Source organism: Ochotona princeps, chromosome 20 (assembly GCF_030435755.1).
Source record: "Ochotona princeps isolate mOchPri1 chromosome 20, mOchPri1.hap1, whole genome shotgun sequence".
Taxonomy (NCBI): Eukaryota; Metazoa; Chordata; class Mammalia; order Lagomorpha; family Ochotonidae; genus Ochotona; species Ochotona princeps.
Window position 1 is genome coordinate 23,346,600 of NC_080851.1, and position 19,859 is coordinate 23,366,458.

General features: G+C 48.6%; 1 protein-coding gene across 1 annotated transcript in view; it reads right to left on the reverse strand.

Annotated features, from left to right (window-relative positions):
* The window catches only part of FKBP9 (FKBP prolyl isomerase 9), a 33,209-nt gene extending 14,190 nt beyond the window's left edge, over positions 1 to 19,019 (reverse strand). Inside the window, exons 1-4 of the mRNA XM_004582382.3 lie at positions 18,701 to 19,019; positions 3,015 to 3,160; positions 2,428 to 2,617; positions 1,704 to 1,849 (exon numbers count right to left, since the gene is read on the reverse strand). Of these exons, the coding sequence (XP_004582439.1) occupies positions 1,704 to 1,849; positions 2,428 to 2,617; positions 3,015 to 3,160; positions 18,701 to 18,933 (715 nt within the window). The 5' untranslated portion in view covers positions 18,934 to 19,019. The remainder of the gene's footprint in view (positions 1 to 1,703; positions 1,850 to 2,427; positions 2,618 to 3,014; positions 3,161 to 18,700) is intronic.
* Positions 19,020 to 19,859: the final 840 nt, after the last annotated feature.

Below are 19,859 nucleotides of genomic sequence, written 5' to 3' on the forward strand. Positions count from 1 at the left end.
TAGGTTGACACTGCCTGTCACACTGGCACCCCGCATTGAGTGTCAGACCAAGTCCTGCCTGTTCCACTTCTCATCCAGCTCCCTGCTAATGTGCCTGGGAAAGCAGTGGAAAATGGTCCCAGTACTTAGACTCCTCCCAATCACATGGGAGACCTAGACAGAATTCTTGGACCCTGACTTTAGCCTGGCTCAGCCCCAACCATTGCAGCCGTTTGGGGGAGTGAACCAGAGAATGGATGATCTCTCTCTCTTTTCTTTCTGACTCTCCTTCTCTCTCTGTCACTGTGCCTTTTAAAAAAAATAAATCTTTTAAAAGAAATGTAACACGAGGGTATAAATTTTCTAGCAGTAACATACTAACTGAACACTACTTTTGTGACAACTTTACCACTGAAATACAATCCATATACTATTAAATTCACCCACTTACAATTATACAAAGTATCTTTTCAAAATGACAAGCTTAAATAAACCATGCATTGCAGACATGTAAACTATTCATTGCTTATTTAACATAAGTAACTAATACTCCTCAAATTAGACTGGGCACCTAGTTTTTGAATACAGATGATGTCCAAAAATGGTGGGAACCAAGGTGAGTGAATTTCTACCGGCCAAAGATGAGACAATCTGAACATCAGTAAGAATAAGCACATTTCCAGGCGGGGAGAATAGGTTAGACATACAATGGTGGTGATTTTCATACCTGTTTTATAGTAGTAACCCCAGCCCCAGGCTCTTTTAAGAAACTGTCAACAGACTCCTGGCAGGTAAAATCTGTACAAGACAGAGCTGTGTGCACCAAGGAGGCCCTCTTTCCAGCTCACTTGGATAACTTCACATTGGTTACTGCAAGCTGGGTACCACTAGCCAGCAGTAAAGTCCTTAAACACATCACATTCTCTTTTCTGTCCTCAATTGGATGGACACACACCTGCCATTTAAATGCTTCTAGCTCTCTCTGCCATGTCCACCTGTCCGCATGATTTAACCTACCTGTAGATCAAACCTGAGTGACCGAGAAATTGTGTTTGTCAGCCACTATTTCGTTTGCCTTTACAGGAAAGCCATCAGCAGGACACAAATTCCAACTAGCATCTTTTCTCATGGTACACTTTGCTGAAGTTCCCAGGAGCTAAGGTCACAGGTCCAACCTATCACAGGGTGACACACTGGGGAAAAATGTGGCACCTCTGACATCATATAAATAATTTCCTTCCTGGAAATCTGCCACCTTTAGACTGATTCATAGCCCACATTACAAATAGGGAAATGAAAGAGTTTAGTGCCAAAGGCCACAGCTGGTAAAAGATAGACCAAGGGTTTCAGTAGGCATGCCCATGACCTTGATCAAGGGGCGGGGGCGGGATGTTTTCTGCATCTCAGTCAACAGAGAGCAGAGGGCCCAGACACATGCTATCCACTAGAACTTTCTACGGCAATGGGCAGTGTCTACCATAGTAACTCTCAGCCATACTTGTTGCTCTTGAGTACCTGAAATGTGTAGGATGATCAAAGAAATGAATTTTAAATTTCATTTCATGTTCATTTCTTTCCATTTAAATGTAAACAGCCTCATGTGTCTTTGCGGCTATCATTCTAAACCAAAAGGCCTGGTAGGTATCACATGCTAACAGTTGAATTAGTCACTGCAATAAAAATGAGGGCGTATAGCAGAGGCTCCAAGCTAGAAAAGGTCTTACCGTCTCCCTCCTCTCCATAGGCCAGGAAGGGTGGGATGGTGATGATGCGCTTCTCCCCCACACACATCCCCAGCAACCCTTTATCCATTCCAGGAATCAGCCAGCCGATCCCCACATACGTATCATACGTTTTCATGCGATTGTGGCTGAAAACCAATGATAAGAGAGGACACTCCTTAGCATGAGGGCGTCTCCCACTCATGTCCCAGCAAGGTGTGTATTACTCAGCTACCCAACAAACCCATCACCATCCCTAGAGGGTGAGCATTTATGGCCCAGTGATTCCAAGCACAGAGCCCACGTACTCGGTCCAGAAACATATAAACAGCATGTGCGTATAACCACACTGATGGACAGAAGCACGTCAGTGGGCCCGCTAACCAAATGCACCCCCAAGAGAGGCCATCTCAGAAGGGGTTCCTGGTCTCAGGCTCAGTCCCTTCTACGTACTGCTCCCCCCCCACTTAAAGGGGAAAACTCAAAAAGCAGCCAAACGTGCAGGAGCCACCTTAGAGACAGGACCCTCCAGTTACTCAACACTGCTCTTGGGGCTTTTCTCAATGTACTGCACTTTGACTCTGGACCCATGAAACAAGGAAAGGAGTTTGGTGCCAGATACAGTCTGTAAAGAGGGCCTTCCCTGGCTTTCCCGTGGGCATCAAAAAGCAGACAAGAAGGCACGCAGGGGTGTTTTGTCAACAGTGCCTCAAAGAGCAAGACTCACCTGGAATCAAAGAGTGTGCCATCCAAGAATGTCCCGTTGTAGTGGTACCTAACAAAGTCAGACACCTCGATGGTCCGGGGGCAACTGGAGGGCTTGAAATATGTGTGAACCTGAACCTGGTCTTCAGAATTCCAAATATCCATCAGAAGTACGTCAAAGTGCAGCACGGAGTCTGGGGGGATCACACCAGCTGGAAAAGAATTCACGCTGAGATACTGTCACCTGGTGGGCCACACAAGCATTCACAGACACCCAGGACATGGCCAATGAAAATGGAAGCCAAGAGAATTCCAGCCGGTCACAGACCTGACAACTCCTGTCTTCCCTCCAAACGAAATTGAACAGAAATAAACCAAGCGGTGCTCTCCTCTGGGGTATGCTTGGACACCCAGCCTCAGTGACCCCCTCCTTCTCTCCGCTGTAGCAGAGAGAGCCTCAGAAGCCACTGCTCGTGTGTGTGTGTGTGTGTGTGTGTGTGTGTGTTCACTGCTTCTCGTGTTTCATCATTTAAATCTCCCCAGATTTCTCTCATCTGCAAGACAGACTACAGTGCGAACGTTCTGGTGCTTCCTGGGGCAAACACTTACAGACGCCTTCGCTTCCGTAGGCAAGCTTCGGGGGGATCTTCACAAAACGCCTCTCGTTGACGCACATCCCGACCAGAGCCTGGTCCATGCCCGCGATCAGCTGGCCTTTCCCCACAAACACGTTGAAAGTGGAGTCTCTGTCGTAGCTGAAAACACAGTAGAGAGAGAGCAATTAGCATCAACGGCCCATCGCCTAGGGAGAGTGGCTGGTGGGGCTGCAGCAGGAACGCAGTGCAAAACAGAGGGATTGCCTGATGCAGGAAGCATCTGCATGGGACAGTACTTATTTTTTTTTAAATCATTATGTTTTGTTGTTACTATATTAGAAAGTGACAGACACACACAGGCTTTTATCTGCTAGTTTACTCCCCCCCAAAAGGCCACAACAGCCAAGGTCGAGCCAGAATATCCTGGAACTCCATCGGGGTTTCCTACACAGCAGGCAGGGACCCAAGTACTTTGATCATGATTCACTGCCTTCCCAGACACAGCAGCTGCAAGAAGGCTCAGCAGTAGAGTAGCCTGGACTCGAACCAATATTCTGACGAGGCCTGCAGGTTCCTAAGCAGCAGCTTAACTAAGTAAACTCATAACCTCAGTTTCCTCTACCTCAAACTAGGAGGAATAAAACCAAGGGCCCCAGGATCAGGTATAACCTCAAGAAAAACATTCTGGAAACTCAACAGTTACGCCAGCCTCGTAATCATCAGAAAGTCTGATGGAATGCTTTCAAAAATTATTTACGTGAAAAGCAGAGACAGACAAGAAAGGGAGATTGCTCCCAGCCATGAGTTCACTCCTCAAGTGCTTCCAGTTCTGGGATTGACTGGGAGCTGGGAATTCAATCCAGGGCTCTGACGTGGGTGGCAGCAGCCCAGCCACTTGGGCCTGCCATCTCCCACAGTGCACATTAGCAGGCAGCTGTACTCAGCAATCAGCCAGGAACAGACCAGAAGAACTCTGACGCGGGAGGTGAAACCCTTCATCAACCTACAATCACTACAGCTTTACACCAAGCACCTGCCTCTCACGAAACATTTTGAAATCATTAATGTTTGTGATTTTTTTTTTTTAATTGGAAAGTGAGATACACAGAGAGGAAGATCTTGCATCCGCTGATTCACTCCCCAAGTGGCTGCAATGCCCGGAGCTGAACTGATCCGAAGCCAGGTGCCAACAGCCTCTTTCGGGTCTCCCACACAAGTGCAGGGTCCCAAGGCTTTGGGCTGTCCTCAACTGCTTTCACAGGCCACGGGCAGGGAGCTGGATGGGAAGCGGGGCCGATGGGATTACAACCAGTATGCATATGGGATCCCGGCACGTGCAAGGCAAGGACTTTAGCTGCTAGGCTACCATGCTGGGTCCAAATGTTTGTGTTTTATAGGCTAACAGGTGATAAACTTGAAGACATTGTTTATCAGAAGATAAATAATGAATTGGTGTCTGTGAGACACACCCTCATCATCATAAATATCAAATTTACAGCCATCATTAGCTTGCTTATGAGGATACTGTATTAGGTTGCTTTAGGAGAAGAGAACTATAAAAGAGGCCCAAAGAAGGGACTTTGCCTCCAAGTACCTTATAAACTGGTGGAGAAGCCCATAGAGTTGCAGAAAACTATGTTAAAAAAAAAAAAAAAACTTGAGACAGGGTTGGTTTCTAACAGTGAACAGGAGAAAAAAACAAGTTCAAGGGCATGGTACAGTCTGTATTTAAGATAATGATGTGATAAAACCAGCTAGTTGATATCAACGGAGACTTCTACTGGCTGACATAGAAAGACAAGCACAATGAAACTTAAGTGCAAGTTTCAGAACCACAGTTACAAAAAAAAAAAAAAATCCCATTTTCATTTTACATATGGAGACGCTTAGCAAAAAAACTCACCCGTCAACCCATCAAAATACTACCAGTGGTAAACTAAAGCTAGAAGATTTTAGATGATTTTCCTCTCCCATTCTTGCTTGCTTTCACAAGGATCCCGTCGCTCCTGGTGCCGTAAACTATTAACTGTGGGGTTTACACCATGAGGGCGTGCTGCCCTCGGTTCCGTAAGTCACACCCATCTTGTCCTCATTTTCCCTAAGGAACAGCTTGGGCAAGCAGCACAGGGCAGGTCACCCGCCCGGTCGGGGCGCTTCCTCACACCTGCCACCCTTCCCTCTTTCCTCTGGGTTTTACAGCCTTCCCCGCCCCACAGCCTTCCAGTCCTTGAAACCAGCAGTGTTTCCACTCCAGCCCCACAAGCAAGGACACAGCTAGGTACCTAAAGCAGCCTCGGGCTCCCACCTTCTACCTGCGGGAGTGCTCAGTATCCACTCCCCCAAACGCCGGCTCTTGCATTTCATCTGACAGGGCCCCCAGCCATTCCAGAACCATCATCAAATTGGCGCGTTGCTAATAACGGGCCAGAGAGCAAAACTTCAAAGGTTCCTCAGGCCCAGGAAGTGTGCCATCAGCAACAAGACACAGAAAATGACTTCAAGTGTGTATTTTCTTTCTGTAGAACCTGAATACACAAGGAGGAATACATATGATGAAAAAAAAAAACTATATACACATCTCATTTTTTTTTCTTTTTTTTTTTGGGCACCAACACAGATTCTTTTCATTCCACTTTCCGACAAACTTTTTAAGAGGTTCTCTTGCTTTTTAGTAACGGTGGAATATTTGCCATGCTTCAGATCCAGTAGCAAATGAAGCTCTTCGCATGTACCATGAATCACTTAATCTTTCTACTCGGCGGGGGGGGGGTCTCAAAAAAATTCACCAAAAAATGTGTATGTTGAAAAAAATGCACAGATTTTAGAATATACTCTATCGTTTACTTCCATTTCCCACACATCTTCTGAAATGCTCTCACATACTTCAAGGTAGGTGCCATGACAGCCATGCTTCTTGGAGTTTAAAAAATGTCCTGACCTCTGGAGCAGATGAGGTGGCATGGTGGGTTAAGTAAGAGTCAGGATGTCTGAGTCCCATCTAGCAGCCTGGTTTGGGTTCCTTCTCCCCTGCTTCTGATCCAGCATCGTGAAAGGCAGCAGATGACGAAGGCCCCCAGGGTCTGTGTCCCCACCGCCCATGTGGGAGCCCCAGATGGCGTTCCCGCCTCCTAACCTCAGCCTGGCCCAGGCTCAGCCCCGGCTGTCGTGGGCATTTGGACAGTGAATCAGAAGATGGACGATCTCTCTCTGTGTCTTACCCCATCTCTCTGTCATTCTGCCTTTCAAACATATATTTAATTCCCAACTACAAAAACCTAGATAAGTGGGAGAAAAGCTAGAACCCAGGACTTCCGACTCTGAAGCTCCAGGCACAAGGCCTCCCAAGATGAAATATAAAAACGGATGCTGTCTCACAGTATTTCTCTTCATCTGATGACTGTGTTAACTACCAAAACCCCTTTCCTGATTAAAATGGATACATTTACATACATAAGAAACTGACACTGCCAGACTAGCTTATTTTACTGCTTAAAGCTCTAACCATCTGGGAAAAAAAAAAAAACTTTTTAAAGCTGTCCTTGAGATCAGTATTATGGGTAACAGGTTAAGCCAATGCCTGCTATGCTGGCACCCAATATGGAGGCCAGTTGGAGTCCTGGCTGCCCCACTTCCAGTTCAGCTCCCTGTCAATGTGCCTGGGAAAGCAGTGGAAGATGACCCAAGTGGTTAGGCTATTGCACCCACATAGGAGACCCAGGTGGAGCTCCTGACTCCTGGCTTTGGCCTGGCCCAACCCTGGCAATTGCAGCTACTTGCAGAGTGAACCACCAGGTGGAAGATGTCTATCTATCTGTCTCTCTCTGTAACTCCAACTTTCAAATAAATCTTTAAAAACCGGGCCTGGCGCAATAATGTAGTGGTTAAGGTCCTCACCTTGCACGTGCCCCGGGATCCCAATGGTTGCCGGTTCTAATCCCGGCGGCTCCACTTCCCATTCAGCTCCCTGCTTGTGGCCTGGGAAAGCAGTCGAGGATGACCCAAAAGCCTTGGGACCCTGCACCCGCGTGGGGGACCCAGAAGAGTTCTTGGCTCCTGGCTTTGGATTGGCTCAGCTCCAATCGTTGCGGTTACTTGGGAAGTGAACCATCGGTTGGAAGATCTTTCTCTCTGTCTCTCCTCTTCTATGTATATGCGCCTTTCCAATAAAAATAAATCTTAAAAAATTTTTTTTCAAGGTATCCTCAGCAAATTTCTGCTGATCAGCACAACTGGCACAACGGTGTATTATCACACTCAGAACAGCATGAAAATGAATCTTGCAAGCTCTGGGATACTCATAAGCACTTATATTGCCTGACCTGGAATGTGGTTATTTTCCACCTCTTTTACAAGCATCTCAGTCAGGGTCCTGGCAGCACACAGGTGCCACACCCAAACAAGGCGAGTCCAGGAAAGTTGAATAAAAGAGCTGGGGACAGCTGCCAATCAGACCCAATGGTGAAAAAACCAAAAGCGATTCCTCTACAGTGAGGAACAAGGCAAGGATGCCTGCTTCTGTCCTATCTATTCAACATAATCTTGGAATTCCTAGCCAGAGCAATTAAACAAGAAAAAAGAAATACAATGCATCCAAACTGGAAAGGAAGAGGCACAACTATGTGTGCTCACACATGAAAGAATTTCACACGCAGAGCCAGAACTAGTAAACCGACTTCACGGAGTCGCATACTATAAAAACAGCACAGAAACATCAGTCGCATTTCTATAAATGTGAATGAGCAGGAAGGAAAGTTAAGGAAACATTACCATCAATAACAGCATCGTAGAGAAAAAATTCTTAGGAATAAACTTAACCAAGGAGGCAAAAGAACTGTGCGCTAAAAACGAGGATGCAAATACATGGAAGGTCATCTTAGGATTGTGCATTGAAACACAATATTGTAAACAATGTCCATATTGCTCAAAAGATGGCTACAGAGTCTGTGCCATTCTTCTCATATCCTAATGGCATTTTTTTTTTTTTTGCAGAAATAGAAAAACAAACGTCCAAAATTCATTTGAAATCTCAAAGGACTCCAAACAATCAAAACAACCCTGAGAAAGAACAAAGCTGAAGGTCTCACATTCCACGATTTTGAAACGGATTGTGGGGAGCTGTGCAATGCAGCAATAGGCTAATCCTCCCTCTTCAGGTGCAACATCCTATGTGGGTGCCGCCTCATATTCCAGCTACTCCATTTCCAATCCAGCTCCCTGTTTATAGCCTGGGAGAGCAGTGGAGGATAGCCCAGGTCCTCGGGACTCTGCAGTCATATGGAGACTCAGAAAAAACTCCTGGCTCTTGGCTTCTGAATGGCTCAGTACCAGCTGCTGCAGCCACTTGGGGAGTGAACCAGCAGATGGAAGATCATTCTCTCTGTTTCTCCTTCTCTCTGTAAATCTACTTTTCAAATTAAAATCTTTTTAAAAATACGTTATACAATACATTTTTTAAGATTTATTTTTATTTGGGCCTGCCACACTAGCCTAGTGGCTAAAGTCCTCGCCTTGCAACACTGGGATAACATATGGGCACCAGTTCTAATCCTGGCGGCCCCACTTCCCTGCTTGGGGCCTGGGAAAGCAGTCGAGGACAGCCCAAAGCCTTGGGACCCTGCACCTGTGTGGGAGACCTGGAAGAGGCTCCAGGCTCCTGGCTTTGGATCGGTGTGGCTTTGACTGTTGCAACCGCTTGGGGAGTGAACTAGTGGACAGAAGATCTTCCTCTCTGTCTCTCCTCCTCTCTATATCTGGTTGTAATAAAATGAATAAACCTTTAAAAAAAATAAATTTGCAGCAAGAAAGACCTTTTAAAAGAAATAGCAAAGTGAACATGTCCCCAAAGCCCCCAGTGCCCATTGCTTTCCAACCCCCTATGCTTTTCTCTTTTTCTTTTACTTTAAAGGGTCTGAGAAGGAGGTCATTGCAAACAAAAGATGTCAACATAACCTGAGAAGGTGGAAAGAATGGAGGAGGAGCAGGTACTAGCAGAACTGAGATCTATAGAGGCACTTCAAACAGGTCTTGGAAAAAGGAATTAAAGCCAGGCCATGAGATCATTTTTATCTTGGATACCAAGGCTATCACAGAGGGAAGGGAAACATGCCCTTTGTTCCCGGAAGCCTGGACCATTACAGAAAAAGGGAAGTCAGCTTGCTGTGACACCAGTGTCTGCGTGGACAGCTGAATACTTCTGACCATGGCCATAAGTGCTGTCTCAGTGTTGGTCCTGGCTCAACCTGGCTGACTCCAACAGCTGACATAAGGACAGTGGGGTCACCACAGTCCTCAGCAAATGGGGCTGAAAGTCATCTCCATGTTGGCCAACATCCACTGCTAGGGCTGGACCCAACTGCAGATTTAACGAGGATGGGTGTTCAGCACAGTTGCTGGATTGCCTCTTGGGATATCCACATCCCGTGGAAGCACTTGGAAGGAGTAGTGGCTCCTTTGCTTGTTCAGGAAGTAGACCAGCAGACGCAAGATACACCTCTGCCTCTCTTTCAAATAAAAATCAATTATTAGCTACATGTCTAATGGAGTGGAGTAAAGTCTGAACTGTAACTTTACCCTGTATCCATACCTTACATTCCCAAAGTTGACTTTGGATTCCCCAGGCACTCCGCCCATGAGTATTTCCCTGAAACCACCACCTCTACCAGCAACTGAGATCTGTCGGGGAGAAAAGACAGGCAGTGGATGAAATGGCAAAAACAAGAGGGCACCACGATGGAGGAAGACAGAGAAGGGGCAGGGAGAAAACATGTCCCTCTGCTACATGGCTGGAGGCTCAGACCCTGATGTGGGAGCAGTGGGCATTCTAAAACACCCCTAGAAGAAAACATGCATCGGGTGAAATCATTGCACTGTTGTTAGAGATTGTTGTTTTTAAGCAGCTGCACACACGAAAAGGTCAGATCCCAACAGATAATCCGAATTTTACACAAGCATTCAGCCCTGTAAAATACAACCAAATGCACAGTCATTGATAGGAATGCACAGTTGCCTGCAGCAGTCATGAAGGCAAACTTAAAACCTTGTTAATCGGCCTACACAGGGACACCTGGCCAACCCGCCAAGGCCCGGAACTAACCAAAACGGCAGTTTCTCTGACGTCATTCCTCTTTTCCACAGGAAGAACCTGCTCAGCAGCTATGGGGAGCAACACTAAAAATGTCTGCCATCTAAAGAAAGCTTGTCCTGTTTTATCTGAAAGACAGAGTTACAGAGAGAGTGAGGGAGAGACAAAGAGAGAGCTATCTTCCATCTTCTCCGAAGACTGAGGCCGCAACATCTGCAGGTGGGCCTGTCAGAAGCCAGGAGCTTCTTCTGGGTCTCCCAGCTGGGTTCAGGAGTCCAAGCACTTGGGCCATCCCATGCCGCTTTCCCAGGCCACTAGCAGGGCTTGGGTCAGCAGTGGAGTACCTGGGACTTGAACTGGTGCCCACAGGGGATACCAGCACCACAGGTTGTAGTTTTACCCACATCCGCACAGCACCGGCCCCAAGAAGCATATCCCAACCTCATCAATTACTCTGCCATTACTGAACCCCTGCAGACCTCCATGACTGTCCTCAGGTGGTGTTCATCCCACTGGCCCTTCTCTGTAAATCAGTCCCCCTGACAGAGTGAGCCTGGGTCCCAAGTTTGGACCCTGTGACTTAACATCAATCAGCTTCTTTTGCAGGAACCTGGAACTGAGGCAGGATCCTACCAGCACAGATGGGCATGGAAACCTGTTAGAGCACTGTCTTTGAGGAGGGGAACAGTGAAGGTCCCTCTGCAACTGTAAGGGGGTAGAGACCCAGAAAGGGACTCAGTTCACGATTCCAGGCCTTCGGGAGGAAGCAGAGTTTCTCCTAGCAATGCCCGCCCCCCCCCCCGCCCCCTTTCACTCCCACCAGCAGGAAAGGTTTTTATATCCTCCCCTCCCCTTCACCTGATGTCAGGACAAGGATTCCTGTTTCATTCTCGGCCTCACCCTGGCGCCTGGCACGGGAAATGCTAGATGATTGTAAAGTGTAAATTGAAGCTCCCTGGAGTTGACTCATGTGGTTCCTGCTCAAACTGAGAGTTGATTCACCAAGTATTCCAATTACCCCTCTACACAAAAATCTCATAAAAGGCACTTACACTGACATGAACAATCCCCAGCCTGGCCATCAGTCTTCTATGGATCCATTCTCCCACACTTCTCCAGTTCTGAATTCTCTACCTCCTGACCCAACTATCATAGCCTCTTACTGACCATGCACTGCTCAAGCCTTTGCCCATACTTTTCTTTTCTGTTTGTTAACGATTTACTTATTTGTTTGAAAGGCAGAGAGAGAAATGTTCATAAGCTGACTCAAAGGCCAGGGCTGGGCACACAGAAGCCAGGAGCCTGAAACTTCACATGCGTCTCCCTCGTACCTGGGCCATCTTCTGCTGCTTTCCCATACGCATCAGCAGACAGCCCACATGGATGTCGGCAACACAGGTGGCTTAAGCAGCTGTGCCTTCCTACTTCCTCACTGAAACCTTTAAGGAATGGGATCCCACCCATGCTGAAGGCCTAGCTCCAGCCTCAACTGCTGCCTAGAGCTTTCCTTGCCATGGCTTCCTCCAGCAGGAAGAAATCCTTGTCTCTGGCATTGGTAGAGGTGGTACCCCCAAGGTATACCACATGCTGGCTGATCTGTGTGAGGACTGAGTATGTCTCCAAGTCTGAAGGTCAGATATGAGGTGACCCATGTCCCCTCTCGTTTCTGGGCCTGCTGCTGTGCCCCGTCCCTGCAGCTTCCTAGTTCACCATCACCCTGGCTGACTCCTACTTTCCCGTGTAACTGTCAGCAGGTCTGTCCTCCCACCAGACAGTCTGTGTAATTCATTTCTTGCCACATTCCCCATCACCTGGAAAAGTAAGGAGTCAATAAACACATGTTGAATGAAGGACTGGGTATAAAACAAAGTTGACCTTCGTGAATGAGTTTAGAGTGATGGTTCACAGAACATGGCCATCACAGCAACTGGGAACTTGTCACTCTCAGCCCACAACTGAGTTGGAAGCTGTGTATAAGCAGTACCCTGGCTTTCTAGTTCAGACTCATACACACACAGTTTGAACACCACCGTGCCAGGGTACCTACAGCAATACAGCCATACAAAGGCATCTGACAGGCATAGTAATACTCACTGAATGCCTAAACCTTAAGGTTCTAGAGGCAATGCATTAATGAACTAGATGCTGGTACTTGTTCTGCCCACTTAATGACAAGGGGGACATGTGGAACTTCAGTCACAAGAAAGGAGATGATCATTTTCCTCACTCTATTGCTAGAAATGCTGGGAAACTCCCACAAAGTTGAATCGAGGGGTAGTCTTTGGCCCTCTGGCATCTGTGATATGGGACACAGGCATCCCACGTCAGAATACCTGGATGCAATTCATATTCCAGGTTCTTGCTAATGTGCATCTTGACAGGCAAAGGCTTGGTTTCCAGTCACCCACATGGGAAACCCAGATAGAGTCCCATGCTTTTAGCTTGGGTCTATACTACCCTTGGGTGCTTCAGGCACTTGGGTGAGTGAACCAGTGGATATAAGATCTTTCCATGTTTCAAATAGTTTTTTTTTTTTAAACGTTTTTAAAAAGCTGAATCAGAAATGGCTGAAGAGAAGCACCCTAGAGCTGGAGAGCAACTCCTGCAAGTGGAGACTGCCAGCTTCTTCCCCCTGGAACACGGGGCACAGAGCATACTACGAAGCTCACAGAGGCTCTGACACTCAACCACGCACAGCCCAGTCCAACAGCCCAGGGACTTGGGGCCTCCTGGCAACTGCAACTGTCCACAGGCCGAAAAGGCAGCAACTGCCCTGGTGCCCTGGAGATACAGAACAAAAGCCCAGATGATGACAGAAATGTAGGTAGAAAAAAAGATTGTGTGGTTTGTCACCCTGGTCAGCTCAAGGCTCAAAACACCCCAATTTCTCTTCACCCAAGCTCTATTCTTTTTTTTTTTTTTAAGATTTATTTTTATTGGAAAGTCAGATATACAGAGAGGAGGAGAGACAGAGAAAAAGATCTTCCATCCAATGATTCACTCCCCAAGTGAGCTGTGCTGATCCGGAGCCAGGAGCCAGAAACTTCTTCCAGATCTCCCACACAGGTGCAGGGTCCCAAGGTTTTGGGCCGTCCTCAACTGTTTTCCCAAGCCACAGCAGGGAGCTGGATGGGAAGTGGAGCTGCCGGGATTAGAACCGGCTTCCATATGGGATCCTGGGCACGTTCAAGGCAAGGACTTTAGCCGTTAGGCCACGCTGCCAGGCCCATCCAAGCTCTATTCTTACAGCTCCCCAAGTTTCAAAACGTCAGAGGCCTTAGAGGGAAACACATGGGTGAGGCAGTTACAACATGCCCAACCATGGCCACAGGACCTCTGCAAATTTAAACTCCTCAGCGCCTTCCCACTATCCTGAGACAAAGTGCGACTCCCTAGCCAAGAAGCAAGATCTCTCCCAAGCTGACCAGACTTTATCTCTTTACTCTTTATCTCTTACTTTATTCTCTTACCTCTCCCTAGGTCCTATCACTCCCCAACTCACACTACAGCTTTCACTTCCCCCACCACAACACAACCCTCTCCAGGCCTTTGTAGTGCAAACCCCTCTATCAATCACACCCTTTCTCTAGCCCTCCCTTGCTTCACCCCAAGATCTTATCCCTGGGGTGTGGCAGGCAAAGCCACGGCCTACAACATTCCAAATGGGAGATGATCTGGCTGCTTCTCTTCCAATCCAGCTCTCAGATCATATACCTGGGAGAGCAGAGGATGATAACTCAAGGTCTTCGGCCCCTGTACCCATGTGGAAGACCCAGAAAAAGCTCCTGGCTCCTGGCTTTGTCCTGGCCCAGCCCTGACCATTGTGGTCATTCACGGAGTGAACCAGTAGATGGAAGCTCTCTCTCTCTCCCTCTCTGTAACTCTGTTTTAAATAATTTTTTTTTAATCTCAAAAAAAAAGACCTTTTTTTTTTTTTTAAAGATTTATTCATTTTATTACAGCCAGATATACACAGAGGAGGAGAGACAGAGAGGAAGATCTTCCGTCCGATGATTGACTCCCCAAGTGAGCCGCAACGGGCCAGTGCGCGCCGATCCGAAGCCGGGAACCTGGAACCTCTTCCGGGTCTCCCACGCGGGTGCAGTGTCCCAATGCATTGGGCCGTCCTCAACTGCTTTCCCAGGCCACAAGCAGGGAGCTGGATGGGAAGTGGAGCTGCCGGGATTAGAACCGGTGCCCATATGGGATCCCGGGGCTTTCAAGGCGAGGACTTTAGCCGCTAGGCCACGCCGTCGGGCCCTCAAAAAAAAAAGACCTTATCCCTCAGCAACATCCTGGTAAATTCCAGTCTTCTTAGGTCTTATCACTACTGAAATCGTATCATTCCCCACCCAACATATACTTAGGCCTTCTGCATTTTGACAGCATCTTGAGTTTCTTCCATCATGCACATGGCTAGACTACAGACAGTAGCATATGCTCACGAACTGTCTGGGTTTCAATTTCTATTCATCCAGCCCGTATCAGGTGTTTGGAGGAATCCAAGTGAACTCCCTGATGCTCAATTTCGTTGTATATAACTAGGTCCCTTCCCCCATGGTCTTGTGAAGCCGAATGAGTTCTTTGGAAAGCAATGGGTTCTTACTCCAAAAATACAAGGGAAGAAGTACAGGTGAACTGTAAGTGACAAAAGCATGCGCACCTCATGCTGTGCTGTGATTGCCTGAGCCATAGGTGGCAGAGACAGGGAGGGGACGTGCCAGACCAGGACAAGTCTCGGTCTTGCAGGGCGGGCCTCTGAACTCTTTCTACTGTCCTACACTGCCTCACAGTGGCTGCCGCTCCTGGCAGCCACAACAGTTCATTGAACTGAAGCAAAAATCTCCCCTACTTTGTAAGGAAGGGAGCAAAGGAAAGATGTGCAAACGTAGAATAAACACATGAAAAGTGGTCAATATTAGCCATTAGGGAAACGCAAAGCAAAACCACAGTGAAACATCACTACACTACAATCAAAAACACAGATGGCCTACAGGATGTCTGCCTGGGGTACTTTGCTCCCTGTCTAGCTCCAGGCCCAGCTTCCAGCTTTGTGGCAAGGTAGACCCTGGGGAGCAGTGGTAATGGCCCAAGTGATTGGGTGCCTGCCACCCTCAAGGCAGACCTGGATTGCGTATTTGGTTTATAGCTTCCATCCAGTCCAGTACCAGCCAGTACAGGCATTAGGGAACAACAGATGAGAACTCAAAGGAACAAAAACAATTATAAGTGTTGGTGAGAACATGGAGACCAGAAACCGTCAAATACAGCTAGTGGTAATGTTGTTTGTTTGTTTGTTTTTAATTTATTTTTGTGTGTGTTTAAGATCTAATTCTTGGACCCGGCGGTGTGGCCTGGCGGCTAATGTCCTCGCCTTGAATATGCCGGAATCCCATATGGGCGCCAGTTCTAATCCCGGCAACTCCACTTCCCTTGCAGCTCCCTACTTGTGGCCTGGGAAAAGCAGTCGAGGATGGCCGAATGCTCTGGGATCCTGCACCCATGTGGGAGACCTGGAGGAAGTTCCTGGCCCCTGGCTCCAGATCGGCACAGCACCGGCCGTTGCGCTCACTTGTGGAGTGAATCATTGGACGGAAGATCTTCCTCTCTGTTTCTCCTCCTGTGTATATCTGACTTTGTAATAAAAACAAATAAATCTTAAAAAAACATATCTAATTCTTTTTATTAGAAAGGTAGCTACAGAGAAAAGGAAATACAAGGCCTAGCACGATAGTGTAGTGGTTAAAGTGAGGACAGGCCAAAGCCTTGGGATACTGCACCTGTGTAGGAGACCCGAAAGAGCTCCTGGCTCCTGGCTTCAGGTTGGCTCAGCTCCAGGTGTTGCGCTCACTTGGGGAATAAACCATCGGACGGAAGAACTTCCTCTCTGTCTCTCCTCCTCTCTGTATATCTGCCTTTCCAATAAAAATAAATAAATCTTAAAAAAAAAAAAAAAAAGAAAGAAAAGGAAATCCAGAGAGGTCTTCCATCTGATAATTCACTCCCCAAGTAGCCACACTGGCTAGAGCAAAATAAGTCCAAAGCCAGGAACGTCCTCGGGGTCTCCCACGTGGGTCACAACGCTTTGAGCCATCCTCTACTGCTTTCCAAGGCCATAAACATGGAGTTGAATGGAGCAGTCGAGACACAAACCAGCACCTATACGGGATCCTGGCGCACGCAAGGCAAGGATTTAACTACTAGACTACCATGCCAGGTCTTGCTAGTGGTAATATTAAAGTGTGCAGCCACTGTGGATGCAGATCTTCAAAGAGATTAGCAGATCTTCAAAGAGTTAAGGTGCCACACAGCCCAGCAGCTGCCCTCAGGGCTCAGGGGTATGTGCCCAGAAAGGTAAAGGCACACATTCATTCAAAACCTTGTACTTGAGAGTGTTCACGATACTATGGCAAACATAACTGGGGGGTGGGCAGGCACTGTGGTGGGACCTGTTGAGGCAGCTGCAGCACATAGCAGAGTTATGGTTTGAGTCCCAGCTTCTCCCATTCAATCCAGCTTCCTGCTGGTGTACCTGCGACGGCAATGAACAATATATTCAGATCCCTGCCACCTGCATTGCACACCTGGATTGAATTCCTGGCTCCTGGTTTTGGCCTGGCCCAGCCATGGTTACTGCAGACATGTGGGAAGGGAACCAGCAGATGGAATATCTGTTTCCTCCTCTCTGTGTCACATTGCCTTTCAAATATATTCTTTTCTTAAAAGTGCAAACAACTCAGATGTTCATCAGCTAACGAACATGTAAACAAAATGTGCATATCTATACAATGAGTATTACACATGCACAGTGCAAAGAATGAAGTGCTGAGGGCTCAGAGTGGTAGCCTAGGGGCTAAAGTCTTCACCTTGCACACGCTGGGATCCCATATGGATGCCGGTTCTAATCCCAGCAGTCCTGCTTCCCATCCAGCTCCCCGCTTATGGCCTGGGAAGGCAGTCAAGGATGGCTCAAAGCCTTGGAACCCTGCACCCGCATCGGAAACCCAGAGGAAGCTCCAGGCTCCTGGCCTCGGATTGGCACAGCTCCAGCTGTTGTGGCAGCTTGGAGAATGAATCAATGAATAGAGGATTCTTTTGTCTGCCTCTCCTCCTCTCTGTATATCTGGCTTTCCAATGAAAAACAAAATAAAATAATTTTTTAAAGAATGAGGTACTGAAAACACGCTACAGGAGAGGTAAACCTCAAAAACAGCACGCTATGTGGAAGAAAACAGACACAAACCACCATAAACCAGAGTTCATTTGTATAAAAAACACAACAGACAAATCCACACAGACATACAAGTGGATCGTTTGTTGCTGAGAGCTGGAAGGGAGGTAGACAGAACGTGGGGAATGAGTACCATGGGGTTGGTGTGTCTTTCCAGAAGTGACCAAAAAATATTCTGTAATTGAAGAGCTGTGATATTTACACACTCATTGAATACACTAAACACTGCTGCGTTGTGCATCCTAAATGGGGAGACTCAGCGTGGGCATCTGGCCTTGTGGTGAAAATGGAGTTAAGACATCCCTGTGCCACACGAAGTGCCTCAGTCAATTCCCACATCGTGCTCCTAACTTCAGGTTCCTGATAAAGGAGGCCCTGGGAGGCAGCCATGAGAGTCACGTGATTGCGTTTGCTCCTCACTTTGGACCCCCAGCCACAGGTGTCCGGGAATGAGCCAGCGCATAGCGCCGTCTCTCAAACATTCGCAATGAAAACGAACAGGCAAATTGTAGCATTTGCGAAATAGATCTCATTAAAGTTACTTATAAAAAGGTAGCCAATACAAGAGCAGGAATGCCCATTTCTTAAACCATCGCTAGGTGTCACACGGTTCGCAGCTACATAACTTACGCATAGTCAACCTGGAATTTCAAAAATGGTGAGCCAGGCCTGCACCTCGCGCACCCAGCACATGCTCAATTGTTCTCTGCGCGGTGAGTCACTGAGAAGAGTTTCTAACAAAAGCCTTGGAGAGGAAAAGGAGCAGCTGGAGCAGGAGGGCAAGAGGGCTGGGTATCCCAAAGCTGAATTGCAGAGAAAGTCTTGTCCCCTGGGCCTGGTGCAAGGTCCCATGGCAACACTGAAGGCCTGTCCTGGGCCACCTCCTGGCTCCCAAGGTCCCGGTTATAACAGCGAGGGCGCACAGTGGCGGCTACACCCGCGACTCCCCCTGAGTTTCCCTTGAGTTTCAGTACGACACCCTGGTAAAGGAGAGTTTTTTGGTCTGCATCCATCCATAGCCTTGGTTAAGATTGTTGTGCAGCGCACCGCAACCCTAACCTCCCAGCGGCAGCGCCTGCTCTGTGCGCTCCGGCATCCCCCGCCTTTCCATCGTCTGTCGGGCTATCCCAGGGACCAGCCGGAAGGGGCCGGCAGGGGAGAGAGCAGCGGACACACACAGCTACCTCGGGCCTCCCGGAGTGGCCATTTTAGCCACAGTGGGAAACGAGAGGGTCGGTGCGCAGCGAGGGGAGACGGCGCCTCGGTGTCCCGGCAGAGCAGGCGCCTGGGGTCGACGGAGCCGGGAGGGGCGGCGGCCGCCAGGGCGGGGCGAGGGGAGGTCCGTCGGGAGGGAAAGGCCCGCGAGGAGCGTGGGCGCGCGCGGTACCTGGAGTCGAACTTCTGGCCGTCGGGGAAGGTGCCCACGTAGTGGTAGCGCACGAAGTCACCGCTGCGTACGGTGCGCGGACACTCTTCGGGCACGAAGCGCCGCTCGATGTGCAGCTCCGCGTCGGAGCCCAGGCCCAGGCCCGCCACAGGCGCCGCCTGCCCTGTCACCCAGAGCAGCAGCAGGAGCAGCGGCGGCGGAGGGGGCCGCCTGGTCCGGGCCCCGAAAGCCATGGAAACGGCAAGGCGAGTTGGGAGAGTAGAGAGGAGCTGGGGGATGCGGCGCGGGTCGAGCCTGAGTGCACCGCGGTTTTGCAAACGTGGAAAGAGATCCCGACCGTAGGGCCTCACCTCCCCTCTCGGCTCGCCCGCCCCCCGGCCGCGCTGCGAAGGGAGGAGCCGGGGGTGGGGCCTGCGGCGCCCGGGTGCCTCCTCGGGTCTCTAGGGAGTAGGGGGCCACGTGAGGCTCCTACGTGGCCGTGATTCCAGTTTCCTGTTGCTGTTTGGGGAAGGAAGGAAGGGAAATTTGGATTTTTTAAAAATTCTTTTTGGGTCTTAACAGTTGCAAGGGTGGAGTCTCCATTGGAAGAAGTTGAAATTATCTTTGGGGATAGAGAAAGCAGGAGGCAAGGGTTACTGTACCCCTGACAGCTGTCGGATAAGATCTTCAAGTTGCAAACTGCTTGCACCCCAGACCCTGGACACTGGCAAATTTCTCATGGCCGCTGCGTACGTGACTGTGCCTGGTAGGACTTTGTCACGGAGCCGCAAGGAATTCATCAGAGTGTACGTTGGCCCACTTGGTTTAGCTTGACTATTAGAGTTGATTAAAATGTTGCAGTTGCGGGCCTGGCTTAGTAGCCTAGCAGCTAAAGTGCTTCATTTTTGCTCTCCAGGATCCCATGTGGGCACCGGTTCTATTCCCGGATACCTCACTTCCTATGCTGCCTATTGTGGCCTGGAAAAGCAGCGAGGATGACCCAAAGCGCTGGGACCCGGCACCAGCATGAGAGACTAGGAAGAGGCTCCGGGATCCTGACTTTGGATCAGCTCAGCTCCGGACCTTGGGGAGTAAATCAGCAGATGGAAGATCTTCCTCTCTGTCTCTCCTGCTCCTCTCTGTATATCTGACTTTCCAATAAAAATAAAATAAATCTTTA